At 58.4% G+C, this 21031-nt stretch overlaps 1 protein-coding gene across 3 annotated transcripts in view; it reads right to left on the reverse strand.

Moving 5' to 3' along the window:
- Positions 1–20752, reverse strand: part of MDGA1 (MAM domain containing glycosylphosphatidylinositol anchor 1) — a 55341-nt gene extending 34589 nt beyond the window's left edge. For 2 of the 3 annotated variants that reach the window (XM_058306671.2, XM_058306670.2), the window contains exon 1: positions 20476–20622. In XM_058306671.2, the coding sequence (XP_058162654.1) occupies positions 20476–20542 (67 nt within the window). In that variant the 5' untranslated portion in view covers positions 20543–20622. Of the gene's footprint in view, positions 1–20475 lie in introns of all 3 variants that reach the window. The other variant, XM_058306669.2, reaches the window with a different exon arrangement.
- Between the last annotated feature and the right edge of the window lie 279 nt (positions 20753–21031).

Raw genomic sequence — 21031 nt, forward strand, 5'->3', positions numbered from 1 at the left:
AGCTCTGATGTCCCAGGCAGATGCGGGCCCTGTTTGCAGAGCCTGCGACTGTTTGCAGAGCCGGACGCTGCTGGCCGAGCTCGGCGCTCGCGGCAATCCCCTTCTGCTGAAAGTGGCGGCCGGCCCATGGGTGCCCCATTCTCCGGAGAGGCTCTGCATCACTGCACCCACATCCTGGCCTCCTGGGAATGTGCACCCATTTGGAGAGAGCCAGGTTATGCTCACAGAATGGGCGTCGGTGGAAGCCTCATCTGCACACCCACTCATGAAACTTGGGGATGTCGGGACAGGCCACTGGGAGAGTCCTTGAAATGAGGGCTCTTAGGTCCCCCTGGGGGAAACTGGAAAGGCACTTTCTCCCTTGGGCCCCCCAGGACCCCAGGATAAAGACTCTCAGCAATGACTGGTGCAGGCGGGACCCTCAGATACGGGAGTAGAAAGGTGTGTGCCTCAGGTCGGGCCGTGCTTGCGGTGAGGCTGTGAATGGAGGTCCCAGGAGCCACCCAGATGGGGTGGTCGGAGGGCAGGAGCGAGGGCTCCCCCTCTACTTCACGACTGTGTGACCTTGGGCAAGCCCCCCATTTCTTCATGGGCAAAATAGGGATAATAATACATCATAGGCTAAAGTGGAAATAATTTCTGGGTTGATGTTAGGATTAAATGAGAATACACAGCACAAGGACCAGCACCTAGTAGGTGCTCAGCAAATTTCAGTTCCCTTTCCATTTTTAAATATAACATAGCCTGGGATGCTTTAGGAACCTGTTCCAAAGTCCTGCAAGAGGACAATTTAGAGTTGAATGAGGAAGTCTCCTTTGGGGGATGTCAAGAGCCATCATCCCAAGACCAGAACATCAGGGTGGCCTGGAAGTGGTCTTCCCCAGGAGGCACTGTCTCCCCAGGGGACATCCAGGGTGCTGGTGGAGGACAGGGGCTCCCACACCTCGGGGCAGAGAACGGCCTCTGGAAGCCAGGAGCTGAGGCCACCTGGAGCAGGGCTGCAGGGCCGTGGTGATGGGGTGACGCGAGGAAGTCTTCCCGCCCGGGGACCGGTCCCCCAGCCCTGCCAAGCGCCGCCGGTCCTGAGGAGCTGCTGGCCACAGCTCACTTGGCCCTGGTCCCTGGCAGCAGCCCAGATTCTAAATGTGACCCTGCCCCCACCCTCCAAGGACACCTACTGAACCAAGCCCAGGGCGGGAGCCAGCGGGAACTGCCTGGCTAAGGCTCCAGGCCGGCCCTTGGGTTGACCAGCCAGCCCCCTTTCCCCATATAAAACCGAGGCCAATGAGATTTGGCTCACAGTGTCTTAAGTGAGATGACATCTAAGAAAGGGCCACATAAACTGTCAAGCTCTGCATAGATAGAAGGTCTTACTCTTAGGTGCTGAAGGACCCAAATATGGTTTCAGGGAGTGGAAATTGGAAGTTAAAAAAACACGTATCAAACCCATGAAAGTAAATTAAAAGAATCAAATCCACCGTCGGCTGGGCCGGCCTCAGCCCCGACTCAAAATTCCTGGAGCACACCCCAGCAGTGCGGAAGGGGAACCATAAAACTGTCCCCATCCTATGACCTATGAGGCAATCTCACTTTGGGGAAGAGGGCCCAAGACCGTAATTTAAAAGGAAAAAAAAGTCATTCCCATAAGGATATGCACGGCAGAGCCATTTAGAAGAAGGGAAAATGGGTGCCTGAGAAAGGCCCAGCAACGGAGAAAGGGCCGCAGGCTTCCCGCCAGCACAGCGGGTGCCCCGAGGCCATTAAAGCGACAGGTCTGAGGGCCCAGTCGATACCGGGAGACGTGCGCAGGAGATAAAGTCAGCCGAGGAACCAGGAGCCACCATTTTTTCCTGCTATGTAAAAATATATTGACAGCTATGGGCAGGGAATTTAGAAGGAACAGTTCACGTTTGACGGTCAGCGAGTTCCTTTTTTTTCTTTCTATGGAGCGCCTAAGTGGATAATAACAACAATAACCACCCTGAAAGCAAAATCAATCTTGCGGCTTGAGGGCGGGTGGGTCTGAGACCCTGGGACAAAAGGAGCGGAGAGGATGGTGCTTTCTGGGAAGGCCTTCCAGCCCCAGGCAGCACCCAACCCCGCCCACCCCGGCCTCGGCACACCTGCCGCTGTGGGGTCCCGGCACTGCTCCACCCAGCTGCAGGAGAAGGTGCTGGGCCGGGCTGCCTGCAACCTCCTTAAGCCTCCTCTGCAGGGAGTTAACTTCCTCCCGGCGGCGCCCTGGCCAGCTAAGGAGATGGGGCATTAGCTATGAGGTTTAAAAACAAAGGAGCAGAGGTGTGAGGGCCTGGTCAGCTTTGTGCCCCAGTCCATCCACCCCGATTTCTGGAAGCCACCCTTTATTGCCCCCCAACGTCCCCAAGGCCTGAGCAGCCCTCACCACCCCTGCACTGTCCCCTGCTGCCCAGAAGGCTGGAGTATCCCAGCGGCCTCCTCCTCGGCCTCCGGACTTCTGTCTTGCCTGGTACAGTCTGTTTGCCACAGGCAGCCAGAGGGATCCTTTAATAACAGATCGGATCTCATTCGCCCTCTGCCCAGTACCCTGCCACGGCTCCCATCCCACACGGAGGCAGAGGCAATGCCCTCCAACAGCCCGCCTTGCCCTCTGTCACCTGCTCCCGCCCCCGCCTCGCCGCCTGCTGCCCTCCTCTCACTCCAGCACGTTGGTCTCAGCACTGTTCCCCAAGTAGTCCCAGCCCGGCCCACCTCAGGGCCTTTGCACGCGCCAAGCACGCTGCTGCCTGCTCGCTCTTCCTCGGAGTTCCACAGAGTGGCCTGCGTCGCTTCCCTCAGCTCTCTCCTGAGACAGGCCTGCCCTCACCGCCCGACGACGACAGCACCCCACCGTTTTCCATCTCCTCTCCCTGCGCTGTGTTTTCTTCATGGCGCTCGCCACCACCCAGCATATTAAATAGTCACGGGTTCATTTGCTTTCTGTGTCTTTCTCAAAAGGCAAACACCACTGGGAGGGAACGCACGTGAAATCCCTGAAAAGGACAGACCGTCTTTTTTTTCAAGAGTCAATTCAGGAAACGTAAAGTTTGGGAACATATTTTCTTTATCATTAAGTATATTTATAAATCGGAAAATGCAGTACCTGCCCTCTTGCTTAAGGATTCTTTCTTTGTTCAGTGCTGAAAGGTTCCTCTCCATTTTTGGCTAAAATGTTAGAAACCACCTAAGGAGCATGCACGGAAGGATCTGATTATAATGCTGAGCCTCTCAACACACTGTAAACGACTTGAAACCCAGTAGGTTGGAGAAGAGTGACTTGGGGACGGGAAGGCCAATTGGAGCGGAGTTCACCCCAGCCCGAGGAGACCGCTATTGGGAAGCTCTCCGGGGGGTGAGGACGGGGCGCAGGGGGCTGATTTGGGGGAAGAAAGGCATGGAATAGGCAGTGAGGTGGGCGGCAGTAAAGGATGGGATGCAAAACACCTTTCTCTTCCAACGCATAACGTGGCTAAAGGCGCATCCCTAAGAGGGAATGGGAGGGGGCTGGCACCCTTCTACCCCTTCTCCTGGGACAGTCTTGTCTCGCTCCCTCTCCCCCCAACACTGCGTCACATGACTGTGCGCGGAGCCTCACGTGCCACTTCCCTGGTGGCAGCCTCCGTGGGTCAGCAGTGACGGCAACGCTTCCTGAGCCAGCCCGGGGCAGGGCCGCCGGCGTCCACTCCCCTGCGCCAGGCGCCGGGCTGAGCCGCACTCCCTCCCCGCAGCTCTCCCGTCACCTCCACCACAGCCCTCTGAGGAAGGCGCGCCGGTTGTCCCTGTCTCGTGAGGGGAGAAACTGAGGCACAGAGCACCCCACGGCCCACGAGAGGTTCAGGCTCTGCTCCCGCAGCCTCCGCTCCCTTCCTTCAGGCCTCGCTGCCTCCCTGCGCCCCCTGACTAGTCATCCGCCCTGATATATTTAGTTCCCTGCTGCTGAAATTAGACCCGCAGGATCATGGAGCCTGGCAAGTCATGTGCGACAGCTGACCTCAGAGCTGCCAGTCGCTGACACACACCTCGGTGTGAAGAACTTCTCGGGTTACTCCCCTCCCAGGGGGCGCTGACGCAGGAGGGAAGGAAACGGCAGAGGCCAGGAGGTGGGGGCCGGGCGGGACCCCTCGGCTGACCCTTCCCAGAATCCTCCTCTCTGGTTGCCATGACACCACCTCTGCCTGGAGGCCTGGCGGGAGGGGAGGCCAAGGTGAGGCCCCAGGAAGTGACCCGGAAGGGAAGAAGCGAGCCTCTTCACGGGGTGCCTCCAGAAAGGGGGGGTGCGGCGGCATGGGTCCTTTGACCCCAGTCAGCAAGGCCACTCCCAATCCAGGGGGAGAGGAAGACGAGGGTAAAAAGAAGCCAGGGGGCCTGAGCAGAAATGGGTGGTGCAGGTGACAGAAGGACATGGAAGGGTGGAGGGGGGCACCAGGGAGGAAACCACGATGCATGAGGGAGACTGGACCCTGGTAGGGACTGGGGACGTTGCAGCACCAGCCCAGCGCCCCGCAAATATAGGCACTTAATAATGTCAGCCAGCACTGTCTTTATCGTGGGCTATCAAGAGACTTCCTGATGAGGACACAGTGTGCCCCGGTTTGCCCAGACAAGGAACGAAGCAGCATGGGAGAGGGGCCGGGGGTCCCAGGCCAGGGGCTCTTGGCGCTGCACGGGGGCTTTTCCAGGGTGCCAGCGTCCCTCTGAGCTGGAGCAGGTGACCCTGCAATGCTGGTCGGGGCTCAAGGAGGAATAGGCCCCCTGCCCCTCAGCTCAGCTGGGGCCACTGTGGCTGTGGACCCAGCCCAGCCCCCAGCCTGGCACTGGCGCAGGGGGTGAGCGCACGCCTGGCACAGGCCCCAGTGCCCGGGAGAGAGGCTCCGAGCCCGCCGCTTTGTATTATGTGAAAACCAAACCTACAACTGCACTCTCCAGCCAAGCAGGGCCTGCCGGGAAGGCTGGCAGGTGGCCCTCCGCGTCCTCCTGCCTCCCCCGGCCCCTCCTCGGCCAGGGACCTCGGGGAGCACCAGCTGCCACTCCGGCTGCTGCGGGGGTGGGGTGGGGTGGGGCGTGGGCACAGCTCAGGCCACGCCAGGGTTGAACCCCCCCCACACACACACACCCGGACCCTCTTCCTGCCTGGAATAAATTGGAATACAAATCAGGGAAACGCTTTCCTCTGTTTGAACAAATTGCTATGGATTCTTCCCTGTCTCAGGTCAGGGCTCGCAATGGGGGATATTTTCACTCGCCGACTGCTAATAGACTCAGGAGAAGCTGCCCGATCGATGAAGACTGGGAAAATTAGCCAGGAGCTCCAGGCCAGACTCGGCCTGCCCCTGCCCCTACCTGGGCTCCGGGAAGGGGTGGAGGGCAGCCACACGGCATGTGGGCCACGCGTGCCGGGTGGGAGGTGCAGGGTCCCGGGTGCCCCTGCCTGGCAACAAGGCAAGGGCGGTCCAGGGGCTGGCTGGAGGTGCAGTGACATAAAGGTGGACCCAGAAAAGACCCCCAAGACGGCTGCAGGCTCCCCCACTTACAGGCACGGACCCCTGCACACATACATGTCCTCATGGGCAACATCACTGTGCAAGTGCACACCTGCAGCGCCCACGTGCCCACAGATGTTTGTGTGCACACAAAAATAAACACCAAGTGGACGTGCACAGGGCAGAGCGACGGGAGTGTATTCCAGTCCCTGCCACGGTACCCAGCGAGAGCAGCTTCTCTCGTGCAAGCGGTTCTCCATGCACACACACGTGCACACCCGTCTCCACCAGGCACAGGGGTCCCCACCCAGTCACCTCCTCTTGTCCTCAGTCTGGCCCTGTCATTCCACAGGGAAGCCTAAAGAAGCCAGCCCCAGCTCCAAGGAAACGAGTGAGAGGGGCTGTGGGCCAGTGCAGCCCACTGGCCGGTCAGCCTCCCGGTCCTGCCCCAGAAGTTGAGTGACTGAGGGGGACAGGGCACATGGAGGCATCCCTGGGTACTGGGCACCTCAGCGCCGCCCTAGGCCACTGCGCCAGCGAGCAAATGCCAGGGGCCATGGCCATACGGGAGAGTGGGAGGAAGGAAGGGAGAGCTGGCCTTGGCAGGAGAGAGCCACTCACGTCTCCTCCTGTGGCCCTGGACCACACCAAGTCCCCCACCACACACACACACACACACATACACACCCCTCAGTGTATCAGAGCCCGGGTCTGGCTTGGGAGGTGGATGTGGGAGAGCGGGTGTGTTCACAGCTCGGCCTGACTCCTCTGGCCGCTGCTTCTGCCTCTCCACGCCAAGCAGAAGGGCCCGGGGGCTTCACCGCTCTACCTCGGCTCCTCCAAGCGGGGTCGTCTCCTCGCTGTGTGCCCTCTCTGCGCCTCCGGCTTCTCCTCTAACAAATGATTAGATTTGCCCTAGGAGCCCTCCTGGCTCTGTCGCAAGTCTGGGATCCTAGACCGTCTGTTTGTCTTGCTCTCTGCCATTTCCTCAGCACCTAGAACGGTATCTGTGGAATACCAGTAAATATTGGATGAATGACTTAATTAATCTCAGGTCCCAGCTGGCAGTGAAGAGACAGAAATACGCCAAAGGATGGGCGTGCCATCTGAGCTGGACCCACACGGTTCAGGGCTGTTTGGGGGTCCAGGCTACCCCAGGCACAGTCCAGGGAAAGGCCTGGCTCCAGGGGAGGGAAGGGGACAGAAGGCGGTCACCCTTCTTACCCCCAACAACGCTTTCACGCAGAATGCCGCCTGCAGAGAGAAGGGGTGATCTTCTTGTCGCAGAGACTGTCCCCACATCTTTCTTAGTTCCAAGTCAGCGGGGCGGGGAGCCAATGATGGTGCTCATGGCAATGCCCAAGAGACCCTGTAGACTCAGGGTCTGTCCTCAGTGACCCCCCCCAGTCCTCCCCTCACCAGGTGTCAGGCCCCCCCCCCAATCCTTAGGGAGCATCAGGATTCCATCAGGAAGGTCTTGGGAAAATTGACGCACAGGGCTTCTGGCCACAGAATCCGAGGACGTGAGCTGCTCATAGGCCTGATGGCTAGAGGGGAGAAATTTTAGCCTGGAACCTAAAAAAGTGGGGAGAGGTAGCCCTGAAGCCCAGAAGAAAAGACCAAGAGCCAAGAGTTCACAGCAAAAGAGCCGGAGCTGAAAAAGCAAGACCTGCGGACTGGGTGGGGCCTAGGGGAGCCCCCTCCCACATGCCCCCCCCAAGCACTTCCTGCTGACTGGCCCAACTCCCACCCGCCCGCCAGCATCTCCCTTCCCGGCAGGACCTCTCTGGCTGCTAGAGGCCACTCCACCAGTGAGTGCAGGAGCTAGGAGCACCCCAGGAGCAGCCCTCAGCCGAGCACAGGTGGGAGCTGGTTGTAAGTGCCCCAGCTCCCTCTTCCATGCTGGGGTAACTCTGAGGGGCGTGTTCCACAGTGTCTCTTGTCTTAGGTCCCCAGGGCGGCTGAACTCCACTTGCCCGCAGGTGGAAGTGGCTCACAATGTACCTTTATCGGTTTTCTTCGCTTCCCTGCCCCTCTTCTCCACCCCACCCTCACCAGAGCTTCCTGGACCTATGCCCCCCAAAAATACTACCAGCACCTGAATCTTTATCTTGGGGTCTGCTCCTGGGAGAACTCAAATTAAGGCCATGAACCCAAGTGACTTCTGTCCGTTCATAGTGTGCACTATTAAATGCCTCTTAGGGTCACAGCCCAGGGACTTCATCTTGTCTAACAACCCCTGCCACACAAACACATACACGCCAAATACCTGACAGTGCTCCCCAAACTCTACGCATCACTCCCCAGGAAACCCTGCCTGAATCTCATGCTTCAAGATCTAGACAAACCAACCCAGGCCATCGGAAGGAGGCTGCCGTGTATTCCCAAAGTAGCCTTCTGGAGAAGGTGGCCTCGTGGCTGCGGGCTGACCTGTGGCCTGTAGGCAGTGGGACAGGTTTTGGACCCAGCGGGGACTGGCGGCCACGTCCGGCTCACACCAACAAGCAGGCTGCCTCGCCACCCACAAGGGAGGCACCTGGGCCTCCCCGACATCTCCACCAGGGCCCTCGAACATCTATCCAGGACTCCTGGACCCAGGAGAGCTCCAGATCCTGCAATCTGGGTACAAGGTGGCCCAGAAATAAGAAATGGGGTTCATGGGGGTTGAGGGGAGGATGACAGAGCTGTGGACATTAAATGAGCTTGTAAATGCCATGCAAACGTGCTCTGGCTTCTGCTAAGCCTGGGAGGTGACGTGAGAGCAGAGAAGGATCCAACTTTAAAGTCCCTTGACGTGGCTTCTAGCTTCAGCTTTGGCATCTACTTGCTGGATGACCCTGACAAGTCACTTCCCCTCTTTGGTCTCAGTATCTTCTTACACTGAATCTTGAAGGTCTGCTCTGGGTCCCCTAAAACCAAGGGCTGACAGCCGAGCTCAGACCTGCCACACTCTGACGCCCCTTTCCATGCCCTTCTCTGTGTCTTTCCTGCAGCTTTTCTCCAGATAGGAGACCGAGGCCGGGCCCTGCCACAACACGGCTCGCATGGTGGGCTTCTGTGTTTTGCTAGAAGGTAAACTGACCTACCCAAGGTCTCTCTGCATTTAATTGGGCCAATCAGAACCAAACCCAGATAGATGAGGCCACCAGAATTCAGCTCCCTCCTCGCCTCCACCTTCACCCCAGCCCAGATGCCTGGTGCTGAAGTCCCGGCTCAGCCTCGGCCGCCAACGTCTCCAGCGTCAGAGTTGGGAAAAAGCAACTTCATTAAGAGTTTCTAGTTTGGGATGATAGAAAAATTGGGGTAATGGATGGTTTTGATGGCAGCACAACACTGAGAATGTAATAAACATCACTGAATTGTATACTTGAAATTGGTTAGAATGGGAAATTTTATGTTGTATATATGTCACCACGATAAAAGTGTTTGCAAGAAACTCATTGAACTGTAGAACACAAAGAGTGAACCCTAGCGTAAACTACAGACTTTAGTTACTAATACAATTACAATAATACTGGCTCATGAATTGTTACAAATGTACCATACTCATGCAAAATGCTAAGAATTTAATATAAACAGTATGTGAGGGGAGGTATATGGAAATGTACTTTCTGCATGATTTCTCGGTAAACCTACAACTGTTCTAAAAATACTTTTACAAAAAGGGTTTCCAAAGAGACACATGGGAAAGTTCTCCGTGACAAGAAGATTCAGCTTAGAGGCCTGAGCTCCTGAATCCTTCTGGTAAGAGGTAATGCTGTAGGAAGCTGCAATAAGGTCAGACAATGAGAAGAACTTTCCAACACTGTAGGACCAGAACACTGAGCAAGGAGCCACAGAGTCTCCAGGTCTCATTTGGATTTGCCTGCCCAGAGGCAGAAGAATGATCTGGCTACCTCGATAGTACCCTCTAGCCCGTGGCTTCCGGCGGAGCCCTCAGTTTTTGTTTCTCCCCAATCAGTAGGCTGCAAAGAGCTCTGCTGCCGCTGGACTGAAAGGGGCGGGGGTGGAGGGGTGGGGGGGGGCAGTCATGGGGGAGACAGGAGCCCCTGAAAAGAGGATGCTGGGCTGGACTCACATGAATGTTTGGGTGACCCCAGCAAGTCACTTCCCTGCTCTGGGTCTCGGTCTTCTCTAAAGTCCCTTGTGAGCAGCCCTAGGGCAGCCAGAAACCCACGTCTGGATTAGACAGATAGGTGGTTCATATCTGTCTAAAGCCTCTCGTTCAAGAAACACCAACTGGCCATGAGGTGAATATTTGTAGCAAAGACTGCTCACTATCTACCCAATATCCACTCTCCCCTTCTCAAAGAACCCCATATTTTCTTAGGTGAGAATGTACCCTGCTACAGGACTATTTCTCAGCCTGCCTTGCATCTAAGGGTGGCCAAGGTGTAAGCAGAAGTCATTGGGAGGGGGCTTCTGGGAAAGCTCTTTAAAGGAACAGCCACAGCGGGTGGCCCTCCCTTTTAAATGCCCCTCTCTTCCTCCTGCCAGGAGTGTGTCCTGATGGCAGAGCCCTCGCAGGCCTTTGGTGACCTGGGGGCAAAACACTCTAAGGCAGTGGTTCCCAAACTTCCCTGCGGCTCGGAATCCCCTGGGAAGCTTAGGAAAAGAAAATGCGGATGCCTGCTTCTTACCCCAAGACATTCTGATTTAATTGGTATGGGGTGCCACCTGGGCAACAGGATTCTTTTTTCTTTTTTCTTTTAATTATCTTTTTTTTTTAAGATACATAGATCACACAAAAGGCAACAGGATTTTCAAAAGCTTCTCGGGCGATTCTAGTGTGCAGCAAAGTTTGAGAACACTGTTGTAAAGAGAGCAGCGGAACGAGATGAAAGGAGCCTAGGTGTCTAAGCTGCTGTTCCAACCCGGGTAGCCCGACCTCTTGACTTTTACGTAAAAAAGAAAGTCAGCCTTCCTTGAAGTCTCTGTCTTTGTTTCTAGCAGCAGAATGTGATTCATAACTGATACAGGACTGGGGGGCCTCATGCTGCTCCCATTGGGCAATGCCCCCCCATAGCACAGGCTAGGGACCAAAAAGTGAGCAGCTAGTGCTCTCAGGACCCTCACACGCGGGGCAGTGGGCAGGCACCAGGTTTGGCACTGGAAAGGCTCGAGTTCAAAACCTGACTCCTCCGCCTGCTAACTGCAGAGCCCTGGGCAAGTCAAACTCCTTGAGCCTCGTCACCAGGAAGATGAGGGCCCTGGAAGAGACTGTGCATTCTCCCACTGGACTGGGAGCTCCTTGGGCACAGGCGACTGTCATCTCTGCAGCCATAGCACCACCACCCTTCCTGGCACTCATTCATTATTTGCCTGATTTATACTAAATTGCTACGTGTGGTCCAGCTCTAAAAATTCCATTTTATTTTAAACCAAACAGGGAAGAGAATAAACAAAAGAGCCACATTTCACAAAGGTAACTGAATTTATCCACTGCAAACCAGAGCAGAGCATTTCTGAGGCAGTATCTTTCCATTTCTCTGGGTTGGGGACTAGAAATTCCTAGTTAGAAGCAGGCAGAGAGGCCGGTCTTCCCAACTCCCGACCTAGATGCTCCAGTTAGCATCTTTAAAAAGGGAAGATTCCCTGATCATATTTTTAAAAAATAGTAAGTGGGAGCTTCTTAAAGACCCCGGGGTCCATATGAACTTGGGGGAAACAAAGCCTGGGCAGTGACCTGGAGAGCCCAGAGACGCCCCCTGGAAGCCCAGGGGGAGAAGACATCTGTTCTGGCCCAACTCGGGAAGACACCCTGTCTACACCAGCTGTGCCTGAGAACAGGCTGGAGCGCTCTTAAAACCACAGCTGCCTTCAGGCCACCTGCGGAGTTTCTGATTCAGGAGGTCTGGGGCGGAGCCAGGCATCTGTTGTGGAGAAAGCTCTCCAGGTGGCTCTGACATGCCGCCGGGATGGAGAACCGCTTCTCTCCGCAGCTTCCACCCCCCAGATCATCAAGGTCTGCGTTCCTGCGACTGGAAAGAGGAGGCTGGGATGCAATCTCCAAAGCCAGCCAGGCACGCCCTAGCGCCTGCCACCCACCGAGGCGGCTCGCCCCTGCGGCCCCCGCAGCCCAGAGGCAGGAGGAGGCCGGCTTGGGTCGTTCCGGTCCCGCCTCTCCTGCCACGTTTCTCAAAAGCACAGCCCGCATCTCCTGCTGCCACATGCCACCCACCCCCGGGGCTCCCCGCCATCTGCCTGCCACCCCCTCTGCTCCCACGAAACGGAGTTCCCATACTTCACCTTAGGGCTCACGACGTGCTGTCGCTCCCAGACTTCTCTGTGGTCCCAAGAGGTAGCCAGGCCTACGGCAGCCTTCCAGATGGGGAAACTGAGGCTCAGAGAGGTGAGGCTAGTCCCTCTGGCGGCAAGCTGCCCACCTGGCCCCGCACTCAAGCCTGTCCTAGTGAGTCCAAGCCCGTGCCCTTTGTGCCCTGGCTGCTCACGGTGCGGCCACTGCGCCCGCAGCATAGGCACCCAGGAGTGGGTTAGAAATGCAGACCCCGGCCCAACCCCACCCCATCAGAATCCGCGTTTCCACAAGACCCTGGGGTTTCCTGTGCCCTGGAGACTCGAGGAGCCCCAGTTGGCCACAGCTGCCTCCCTGTGCACGTCCCCAGGTGGCCCTTCCTCCATCTCCACCTCGGGCAGCCCGTCCCCCGCCTGGCTTTTTGGGACCCTGCCCCCTCCCACCTCCCTGATGTCACCCACTCTGTCTCCTTTTTCTCCTCCTACCCCCTAAATCGCATTACACCCCCAGCGCCTTGGCCTCAGCCCAGCCCCTTCTCTCTCCTCTCTTCCTCGGCAGTTTGATTCCACCTCTTGAGTCCATCCCTCATCACTCCGGGGACATAAATCCAGTCCTGCAGATCTACCTCTGTAGGGCTGATTTCTCTCCGGAGCTCCAACACTGGCGTCCACCTGCCCCTTCGACATCTCCCAGCCATCCCTACCCCACAATCCCGCGAGGGTCAAAGCCGCGCTCTCAGTGTCATTAAAATAAAACTCCCTCTCGAGGGCTTGCTCAGCGCGGGCAAGGTGAGCAGGGCTTGCCAGGCACGTCTCGCTGCATGCTTATCACAGACCCAAGCAGCGGGGGCGATCATCTCCAGCTTACAAACTGAGACGCCCGGCTTAGAGAGCAGACGCGTCTTCTCACGCTCGCGCGGCTGGTGCGGGGCAGCGCTGGGACGCAGCCCCGGGTTTCTTACCCAGAAGGCCAGGATCTTAACCTCTTCGCACAACTGCCCGACACCTGTCTGGCTTCCCGTGGCCTTTGTTCTACCTCATGCCATAAGTGCCAAATCTCCAACTCCACACCTAGCCATTTTCATCTCCTACCCTTTTGCCCGAGCTCTTTCCAATGTGCTTCTAGAGCCTCACAATTGCACAGTCTTGTTTCTTGCCTTTTGCAGCAGTCTCTAACTGGCTCCCTTCTCCATTTTCCCTACAGTCTATTCTCCACATGGCAGCCAGAGGGGTTCCATTTAAATGGTTCCAATCCCTCCTCTGCTCAAAATCCTCCCCGTGTCACTGGGAATAAAATCCAAAGTCTTTGGGAAGCTGACGTGGTTGAACTGATAGAGCGTCTGCCTACCGTATGGGAAGTCCAGGGTTCAAACCCAGGGTCTCCTGGCCCATGGGATGAGCTGGCCCATGCGCAGTGCTGGAGTGCACAAGGAGTGCCGAGCCACACAGGGATGTCCCCCATGTAAGGGAGCCCCCCACACAAGGAGTGCACCCCGCACTGAGCCGCCCCATGCAATAAAAGCACAGCCTGCCCCGGAGTGGTACCACACACATGGAGAGTTGATGCAGCAAGATGAAGCAACAAAAAGAGACACAGATTCCCAGTACCACAGAGAATGCAAGCAGACACAGAAGGACACATAGCACATGGACACAGAGAGCAGACAATGGGGAGGGGGAGGGGAAAGGGGAGAGAAATAAATAAAAATAAAAATAAATCTTTAAAAAATATATCTGAAGTCTTCCCATAGCCTTCAATGTCTACACAATCTAGCCCCGCTCACTCTCTGACCTCACCTCTGACTACCGTCTCTCACTCACTCTGCTCCAGCCACACTGAACTCCTCACTCTGACTCCTCATGCTCTTACCCCAGGGCCTTTGCACTGGCTATTCCACCTGCCTGGAACCCACTTCCCACAGATACCCAGGCCTTCCTCCCTCAGCATACTCAGGTCTCTGCTCTGGTGGCAACTCTTCAGGGAAGCGCCCCAACCAACGCGTGCCACAGCCCACCACTCCCCGTCCCCTCAGCTGCCTTACCCTTCTTCCTAGCACTCGTCACCACAGGGCGTACCACAAGCTCTCACTGACTTTTCTACTGCCCCCACGCCCCCGTGTGAATGTACACTCCAGGAAAGCAAGCGCTGGTTTATCTTACTGCAAATGCCAAGAGCTTCAGAGCCTGCGCTCACGCGTTTGTTGAATACCAGCGGTTCTTGCCCCCCCCCACCTCCTGCCCATTCTCCCGGCCACAGCCCCAGGCCGAGCCCGTCACGACACCTGCCCTGGACAACCGCAAGGCCTTCTGGGCTGCCTGCAGTACTCGGCTGCACGGGCACCCAGCCTGAACCGAGGCTCACATCAACTCACCTCCCCACTCGGGGCCCCCCGACAGCGCCTCCCACTCCCAGGAGGCCACCTGTCTCCCTCCACGCACAGGTTCTGCAATCAGCAGATCTGGGTGCAAGCCGGGCTCTGCCCTCTGAGCCCTCACTTTATTCATTGGTAGAATGGGCTGCAGAGAGGACTGGAAGGATAACGCGTTCCCGTGATCTCGGTGTAGGCCAGAAATGTTAGGGCTTTTTATAATGTTCATTCCTTGTTCCAACCCTAACTGCCCCATTGCCTTTCTTTTTTTTTTTTTTTCCCTAAAGATTTATTTATTTATTTAATTTCCCCCCCCTCCCCTGGTTGTCTGTTCTTGGTGTCTATTTGCTGCGTCTTGTTTCTTTGTCCGCTTCTGTTGTCAGCGGCACGGGAAGTGTGGGCGGCGCCATTCCTGGGCAGGCTGCTCCCTCCTTCGTGCTGGGCGGCTCTCCTCACGGGCGCACTCCTTGCGCGTGGGGCTCCCCCACGCGGGGGACACCCTTGCGTGGCAAGGCACTCCTTGCGCGCATCAGCACTGCGCATGGCCAGCTCCACACGGGTCAAGGAGGCCCGGGGTTTGAACCGCGGACCTCCCATATGGTAGACGGACGCCCTAACCACTGGGCCAAAGTCCGTTTCCCCCCATTGCCTTTCAATCTATGCTCCAGCCGAACTGAGCGATTCACTGTCCATCCGTCCGTGCCCCTGCCCCAACCAGCACCCGCCCTCTCCTGTCCCTACTTCTTTCTGTTGGTCAAGGCCAGGTTCAGGCCTTGTGATTTTGTCCTCCTTTGACCCCCACAGCCCTTCATCTGCCCTCGCTACACAGGCATTTACCAAGCTCTGCCAGGCTCCACCCTCTTGTATGGGCCTCCCTCCCTCTCTCCTTGAAGGCAGAACGGGCTTTTTACTCATCTCAGGAGCCCTGTCAGGGCCCAGAGCAGGCCTTGCTCAGGGGAGGTGCCCCGTATATACTTAATGCATGGCGAGTTAGAGAGACACCCTTTTGCTTTCCTACGCCCAAAGCAGAAGAGGCCCTGGGACGGAGTCTCAGAACCACTTCTTACAAGCTGCACGCCCCAGAGAAGCTCACCGCAACTCCTGAACTCAGTTTCCTCACCTGTTAAATTGGGACAATAGAATCTGCACGCTGACCTCAGAGGGTGTTATGGGAATCCAAGGAGACAGGGTGTGAAAATGCGTCCTACAGCACGTGATACGTAAGCACCTACCAGCGACGATCAGGGATTACAGTACTGTCACAACCAGCGATTCCGCCCAAAAGATTCATTCTCCTTTGCACAAAAAGTGCTTCTAGAATCACCACCCCACGTGCGGCAGACGTCAAGGTTTACTTTCTTCCTTATACTTTCATTTTTGTTTGATGTTTTTGCAAAGGGCACCTGTTATTTATAGGCATGGGGAAAGGGTGATTTCACTGTGCTGTTTCGTTTTGTTTAAAAGATGCTTTCCTTTAAGTCGAGCACTGCCTATGCGCCCCACATCAGCATTTAAATACCCAGGGGCCTCTTGGGACCTGGTCCTCAGGGTCAGCACACGCCAGGGCACGAGGGTCTTCTGAGGAGGAGGAGGGAGATGCAGAAGAGGGGTCCTGCCCAGCTCTCCAAAGAGGAGGTCCTGCCAGGGCCCAAGCCCCCTGCCCTGCTGGGGGGGCGTGCAGCCCCGTGGGGGCAGGGGTCCGCCAGCTTAGTCCTGCCGCCCAGCTCTGCTCTGGCTCAGGGGACACCGGGGCCTCCCTGAGGGTGCAGGACAGCCGGCTCCGACCTCAGGCGGGGGTCCTGGGACACTGGAGGGGGTAAGGAGGCCTGGAGCTCCAGAAGGCCCAAGCATTAGAATAACTCTCATCCCCTCCCAGAGCACGTGAGGGAGCCAAGAAAGAAGCGATGTGGCGGCCAAGCCCGCCCCCTGCTGGCCACATCTGGAGCGGCAGCGCCAGCACACAGGGCAGGGCCCCAGGTGCCCGGGACACGCGTGCATACGCGCACACACACACACACACACACATCGGGGGCTCAGTCAGGCTCAGGATCCAAAGGCAGGTGGGGGGAGGTAGGGCTCTTCCAGGCCTGAGAGGCCCAAGGTCTCACCTCCTGGGTCCCCTGCGGGGTATCTTCTGGCCCCACCTCCCTGAGCCCGGCCCGAGGGGGTGACTCCGTGGGTGGGGAGAGGAGAGGGCTTCTCCCACACTCCTGCCTCTCTCGCTCCTCCCAGGCCCGCCCGGGCAGCCTAGAGGAGCGGGGGCTGCCACAGCCCGGATTTCCACTCCCGCCCCCAGGTATTGATTTCCTCCATCATTCATTTGCCGGGTCCTGGCGGCCGTGATTAGCAACTTCCATCCTCCCTGTGGAGCCCCCCCGCCCCCATCCCTCCATGTTTCAGCAAAACAGAGCTAATACCAGCTCTAAATGAGGCTTTGCCACCCCAGTCCCGGCAGCTCACAGCTAGGCCTGACTAATTACATGTGGGCCACCAGCATCTCCCCAGCCCGTCCCCTCAAGGGGGCTTTCCTAGTAATAACCGCCCCCCCAGCACTCCCCCAACACAAGACCCCTCCCACCCATGAAGGGCAGATCCATATACTGCAGGGTGTCCCCTGGGGATCTTAGACGGAGGGGGGCCTCTGGCTTCATGCCAAGGGTTGGAGGGGCCCTCAGGCTGCCCAGGGGCCGACAGCGACTTGAGGTGGGGGGCGGCAGGCGATGCTGGCGAAGCAGACAGAACAGCCTGGATTCGCGAGTGCAGAGCCCTCTCTCTCGACGCAATTTCTAGGAGCAAGAAGGGAGAGGAGACAGAGCTGGGGAGCTTCTCGAGGACATTCAGGAAACCAGCGCCTTCTCTTAGTCCCAGGGAACTGGGGTTTTCGGATGCAAATAACTCCCAGACTTCTCCAGAACAGCCAGGTATGGAGAGCCAGTTTCAAGACAGGAGCTGGGAACTCTAGTGAAAAACCCCAGGAGTGCCGGCACCCACATCAACACCGAGAAGGTGGCACTGGGAGACACGCTTCCCGAAATTCCTTCTCCGCACCCCCCAGAGGAGGGGAAAAAACCTGACTTGGTGATAATTCTGTAAGCTATGTTGCTCTTGTCAAATTATTCAACATCTGTCTTCATGTTCCCACAAAAATTAGCATAGGATAGTAGTTTCTGATGACACCTTTGGTGAAATATTTTGACTTCCACCAGTAAGTTGCAAACAACCTGTCTTAAGGATAATGTCAATTCCCACTCCTGCATATTAAATAATCCAGGGGTTGTGGTGTGTGGGTGGGTGGGTGTCTGTAAGGGAGAGGACTCCCAGCAGCCTGTCCCTGCCTGGAGGTCCAGTCGCTATGGGAGGAGGAGAGGGTGTCCTCAGACAATATCCTCCACCACCTGGCTGCTGCCTGTGCCCTAGAACCAGGCCTCTGGGGCCAGCCCATCCCCCTGGACTGCCAGAAGGCAGATTACCGGCTCCAGCCCTGAGGACAACAAACTGGGCCAGGAGATGGGGAGGCTGGGGGCGCCTGGCTCCAAATGGACCATCTGGTCCAGCCCTTGGCTGCTGTAGCATCTGTGCCCCAAAGAAGAGCGAAGCCACCTGGCAAGGCTGAGAGTGCCTTCCCGGCCCTCCTGCGGACAGCAGACCCAAGAGAAGGTGGGCGGACCCTTCCAGGGAGCAGGGCAGGGGGCTCTCGGCCTCAGCAGGGCCCCACCGCCCAGGCCAGATGGGGTTCGCCCTCCACATCCTGCCCTTCCTCCATTCCCAGCTCAGCTTCCATGTTCATGCGCCGCCCCCTCAGCCTCACAGGCCTCAGGACAGAGGGCAGAGGGACAGGGAAAGCCCAGGGCATGTGCTTCTCCTGTGCCTTCATCAAAGCCTGCCACCTCCTGCCCTTCTCGCTGCCAGGGTGGCAATGGGCTTCCAGCCCCCTCCTCTTTCTCCCCCTCCCTGAGGTCCCCTAGGGCCACCCCACTGGGAGTCCCCAACTCTCCCTGAGCAGAGACCCACAGAGAGTGCCCCGCTGCCCTGCCGGAGACCACCCTAGACAGACTTCTCGGGGCCAAAGAATCTCCAGAAGCATTTGTTCAGCCTTCCCCAGCCATGGTCCTTCATTCATTCAACAAATCTTTGCCCAGCCCCCTGCTGGGTGCCAGGGACCACGCCGGGTGCTAGGGTGCAGTGATGGACATGAGTGACCGTCTCTGGCCCCTACACTCGACCCTTACTCTTTCTCGAGCGCTGTCATCGGCTTTGGGGATAGGACTAATTCCAGCTCTCTATACGACTTCCCAAACTAGTCCTGCCTACAAAAGCGTTCCCTTCTGCCACAGCAGACCAGACCTCGATCACCAGGAACTCGGCCGCCAGCTGCCCTCCTCTTCCAGGCCCACACTACGTCTTCCCCTCTCCCCATCTGCCCCAGTAGGGTCCTTCCACCGTGCAGCTCCCCTGAGGCCCCCAGCCCCGAGCCGTCCTGGATTTGCTGAGGGCCAGTGGGGGGGGGGGGGGGGGAAGGCACACGCAGGGGGCAGAAAACAGAGAGCACAGGGGCAGCTAAACGGGTGGCTGAATCTTGGTGGGGAGCATGCTCAAGTAAGGGTGCTGGGAGGCCTCGGCCCCCTGCCCTCATTACCAGGGTTTCCAGGCCAGGCCTTCTCCAGATGGGACTCTACAGCCCCGGGGAAGGTTAGAGGAGCTGGAGGGATGGAGAAAGGAACGGCCAAGAGATGGGTTTGCCCGATCTGCCCAGAGCGAGGGGCAGTGGAGGACAGCAGCTGACGGGAAGGTTCTCTATTACTCTCAGGAGCCTCTGGGATATGTGGTGAGAAGGGGCAGAGGCCTCGGCGCATCCTTCCCGGGCTTCCTCTAAGGAGCAGGAAAGCCGTGGGGAAACTTGGGGGGCAAGGAAGAAAGAAGGACTCACAGACGCCCAGTGTCTCCTCTGCTCCTGGGAGGCCCCTCAGTGGCCTCCCCCCCACACACAACCCGGCCTCTCCCTGTCCCTGCTGCGTCCCTCCGGCTTCCTTTCTTTTCCCCACCTAGGTGAGGGGCCAGCCAGGAAGAGACACAAACTAATTAAGAAGCAGAGTTCGGCCAGATGCCTGGGCCAGCCTCACTAGAGAATTACGCCCAAGCTGGAGAGCCGTGCGAGGCCAGGAGCAGGCCACCTCCCACACACCCTCAGGGCACCCGTCCCTCCTGCCCGGCACAGCGGGCAGGCCAGGCACCCTCCAGAAAGGAAGCATTTAGCATCTGCTCCTGAGGCCGGCGGCCTGGGGACAATGCCTCAGCACAGAACACCGCCAATTCTTCCCTGATCTGAAGGCAAATAATCAGACCCTCAGCCCCAGAGAGAGAGAGGCTCCTCCCCACTCCAGCTCCAAGACATTGGAAAGTGACCCACAAAGACCACCTGGTCATCAGGAGAAGGCCAAGAAAGGGCCACTGCACTCCAGAGACGGACTTTCTGCCCTAGGGGCTCAGGACACTGCAGACAGCATAAAAACTCCGAGGGAGGGTCCGGAGAGGGCTGTGCCGGGGTGACCCTGAACGGATAAAGCCTGCTCTCCCGGACTTTGCCTGGGAAAACCCAGGAGTGGGACGAGGGATGGAGCAGCCACAGTCCCCCTCGGCGTGGGGGCACGCGAGCCAAGCTGCAGAGCAGGAGGCAGAGTTTGGACACGTAGCCTGGTGGCGCGTGCCGTGTTGGCGTTTCCTGGGGACAGTGGCCGAATGCATCCGCGTGTGAGTGCAGGGAGAAGGAAGGTGGGGTGGGGTGCTGTAGTTTGGAACCAGGGGCAGGATGAACTGGCTCGAGAGAGGTCTGACAAAGGGTGCCGGGATCCTAGGCGCCGGAGCCGCCGTACGCCGGCATCTGTTGGGGCTGTCAAGAAGCCCGAGTAAGGGGAACGCAGCCGTGGAGACCGCGCGCACGGCAAGCCCAGAGCCCAGGCGCGGGCTGGCAGCCGGGGAGCCGCGCGCAACTCGGCCGCCACTCCGCAGGCCCGGCTGCGACCGAAGGGGTTTCCGTGCCAGTGGCTGCCCCAGCCTGGGGCTTGGGGTCTGTCGCGGTCTCCCGAGTCGATTGGGCGCTCTCAATCGTTCCGAGTCACAGCCGCCCCCGCTCCCCCTCCGGTACCCCCAGCTTCACGCCAAATGCTACGACCCTTCCCGGTACTCCGAGACAGCTAGCTCGGTCTCCTAGCGCCCAGGATAGGGCGGGGACGTGGGCATCCACTCCGGAATCCGAGACCGGGCCCCCGCCAGCCTCCGGCAGCGCGCGCTTTGCGCCTCTTGCAAAGTTTCCGCGCGCGGGGCCAAGTCGGCGTGGGGCTGGGGCCGTGGGCTCTTACCGTAGACTCCTTGTCCCCGGCAGTGGAAAGGGATCAGCGCCAGAAGTAGCAGGCAGGTCACCTCCATCTTCACGGCCGGTGCTTCATCCCCGCGAGGCGGCGCAGCCCGAGAGGCAGCGGGGATCGCATCCGCCAGGGGCCCGCGACACCCCCTGCGTCCCCCCTTTCCCCCGAGCGGCGACAGAGAGGGCGGCAGCGACGACGGCGACCAGGAGACTGAGGCGGCGGCGGGGGCGACCTGGCTTTCTCCTCCGGCGGGGCCGCTGCCCGCGTGGGGACGCAGGGGGCGCTGGCCGGGCCCCGGGTGCCTCCGCGCGCCGGGCCCTGCAGCCAGCGCCCCGGCCGGAGGAGCCTGGCCGCGGAGCAGCCCCGGGTCTCCCGGGCTGTCCGCACGGAGTGCTGGGCGCCGGGGACCCCTCTGCAGCGACAGCGGCGCTTCGATCCAACAGGCCACCGACGACTGACAAACTTGTCGTTCCCCCGCCCAGGGGACGCCCCTCCGCAGAGCGGGGACGGGGAGGCCGGGGCTCCGCTCGGGTTAATCCGCGGTCTCCGG

This window comes from Dasypus novemcinctus, chromosome 11, assembly GCF_030445035.2.
Source record: "Dasypus novemcinctus isolate mDasNov1 chromosome 11, mDasNov1.1.hap2, whole genome shotgun sequence".
In the NCBI taxonomy this organism is placed as follows: domain Eukaryota; kingdom Metazoa; phylum Chordata; class Mammalia; order Cingulata; family Dasypodidae; genus Dasypus; species Dasypus novemcinctus.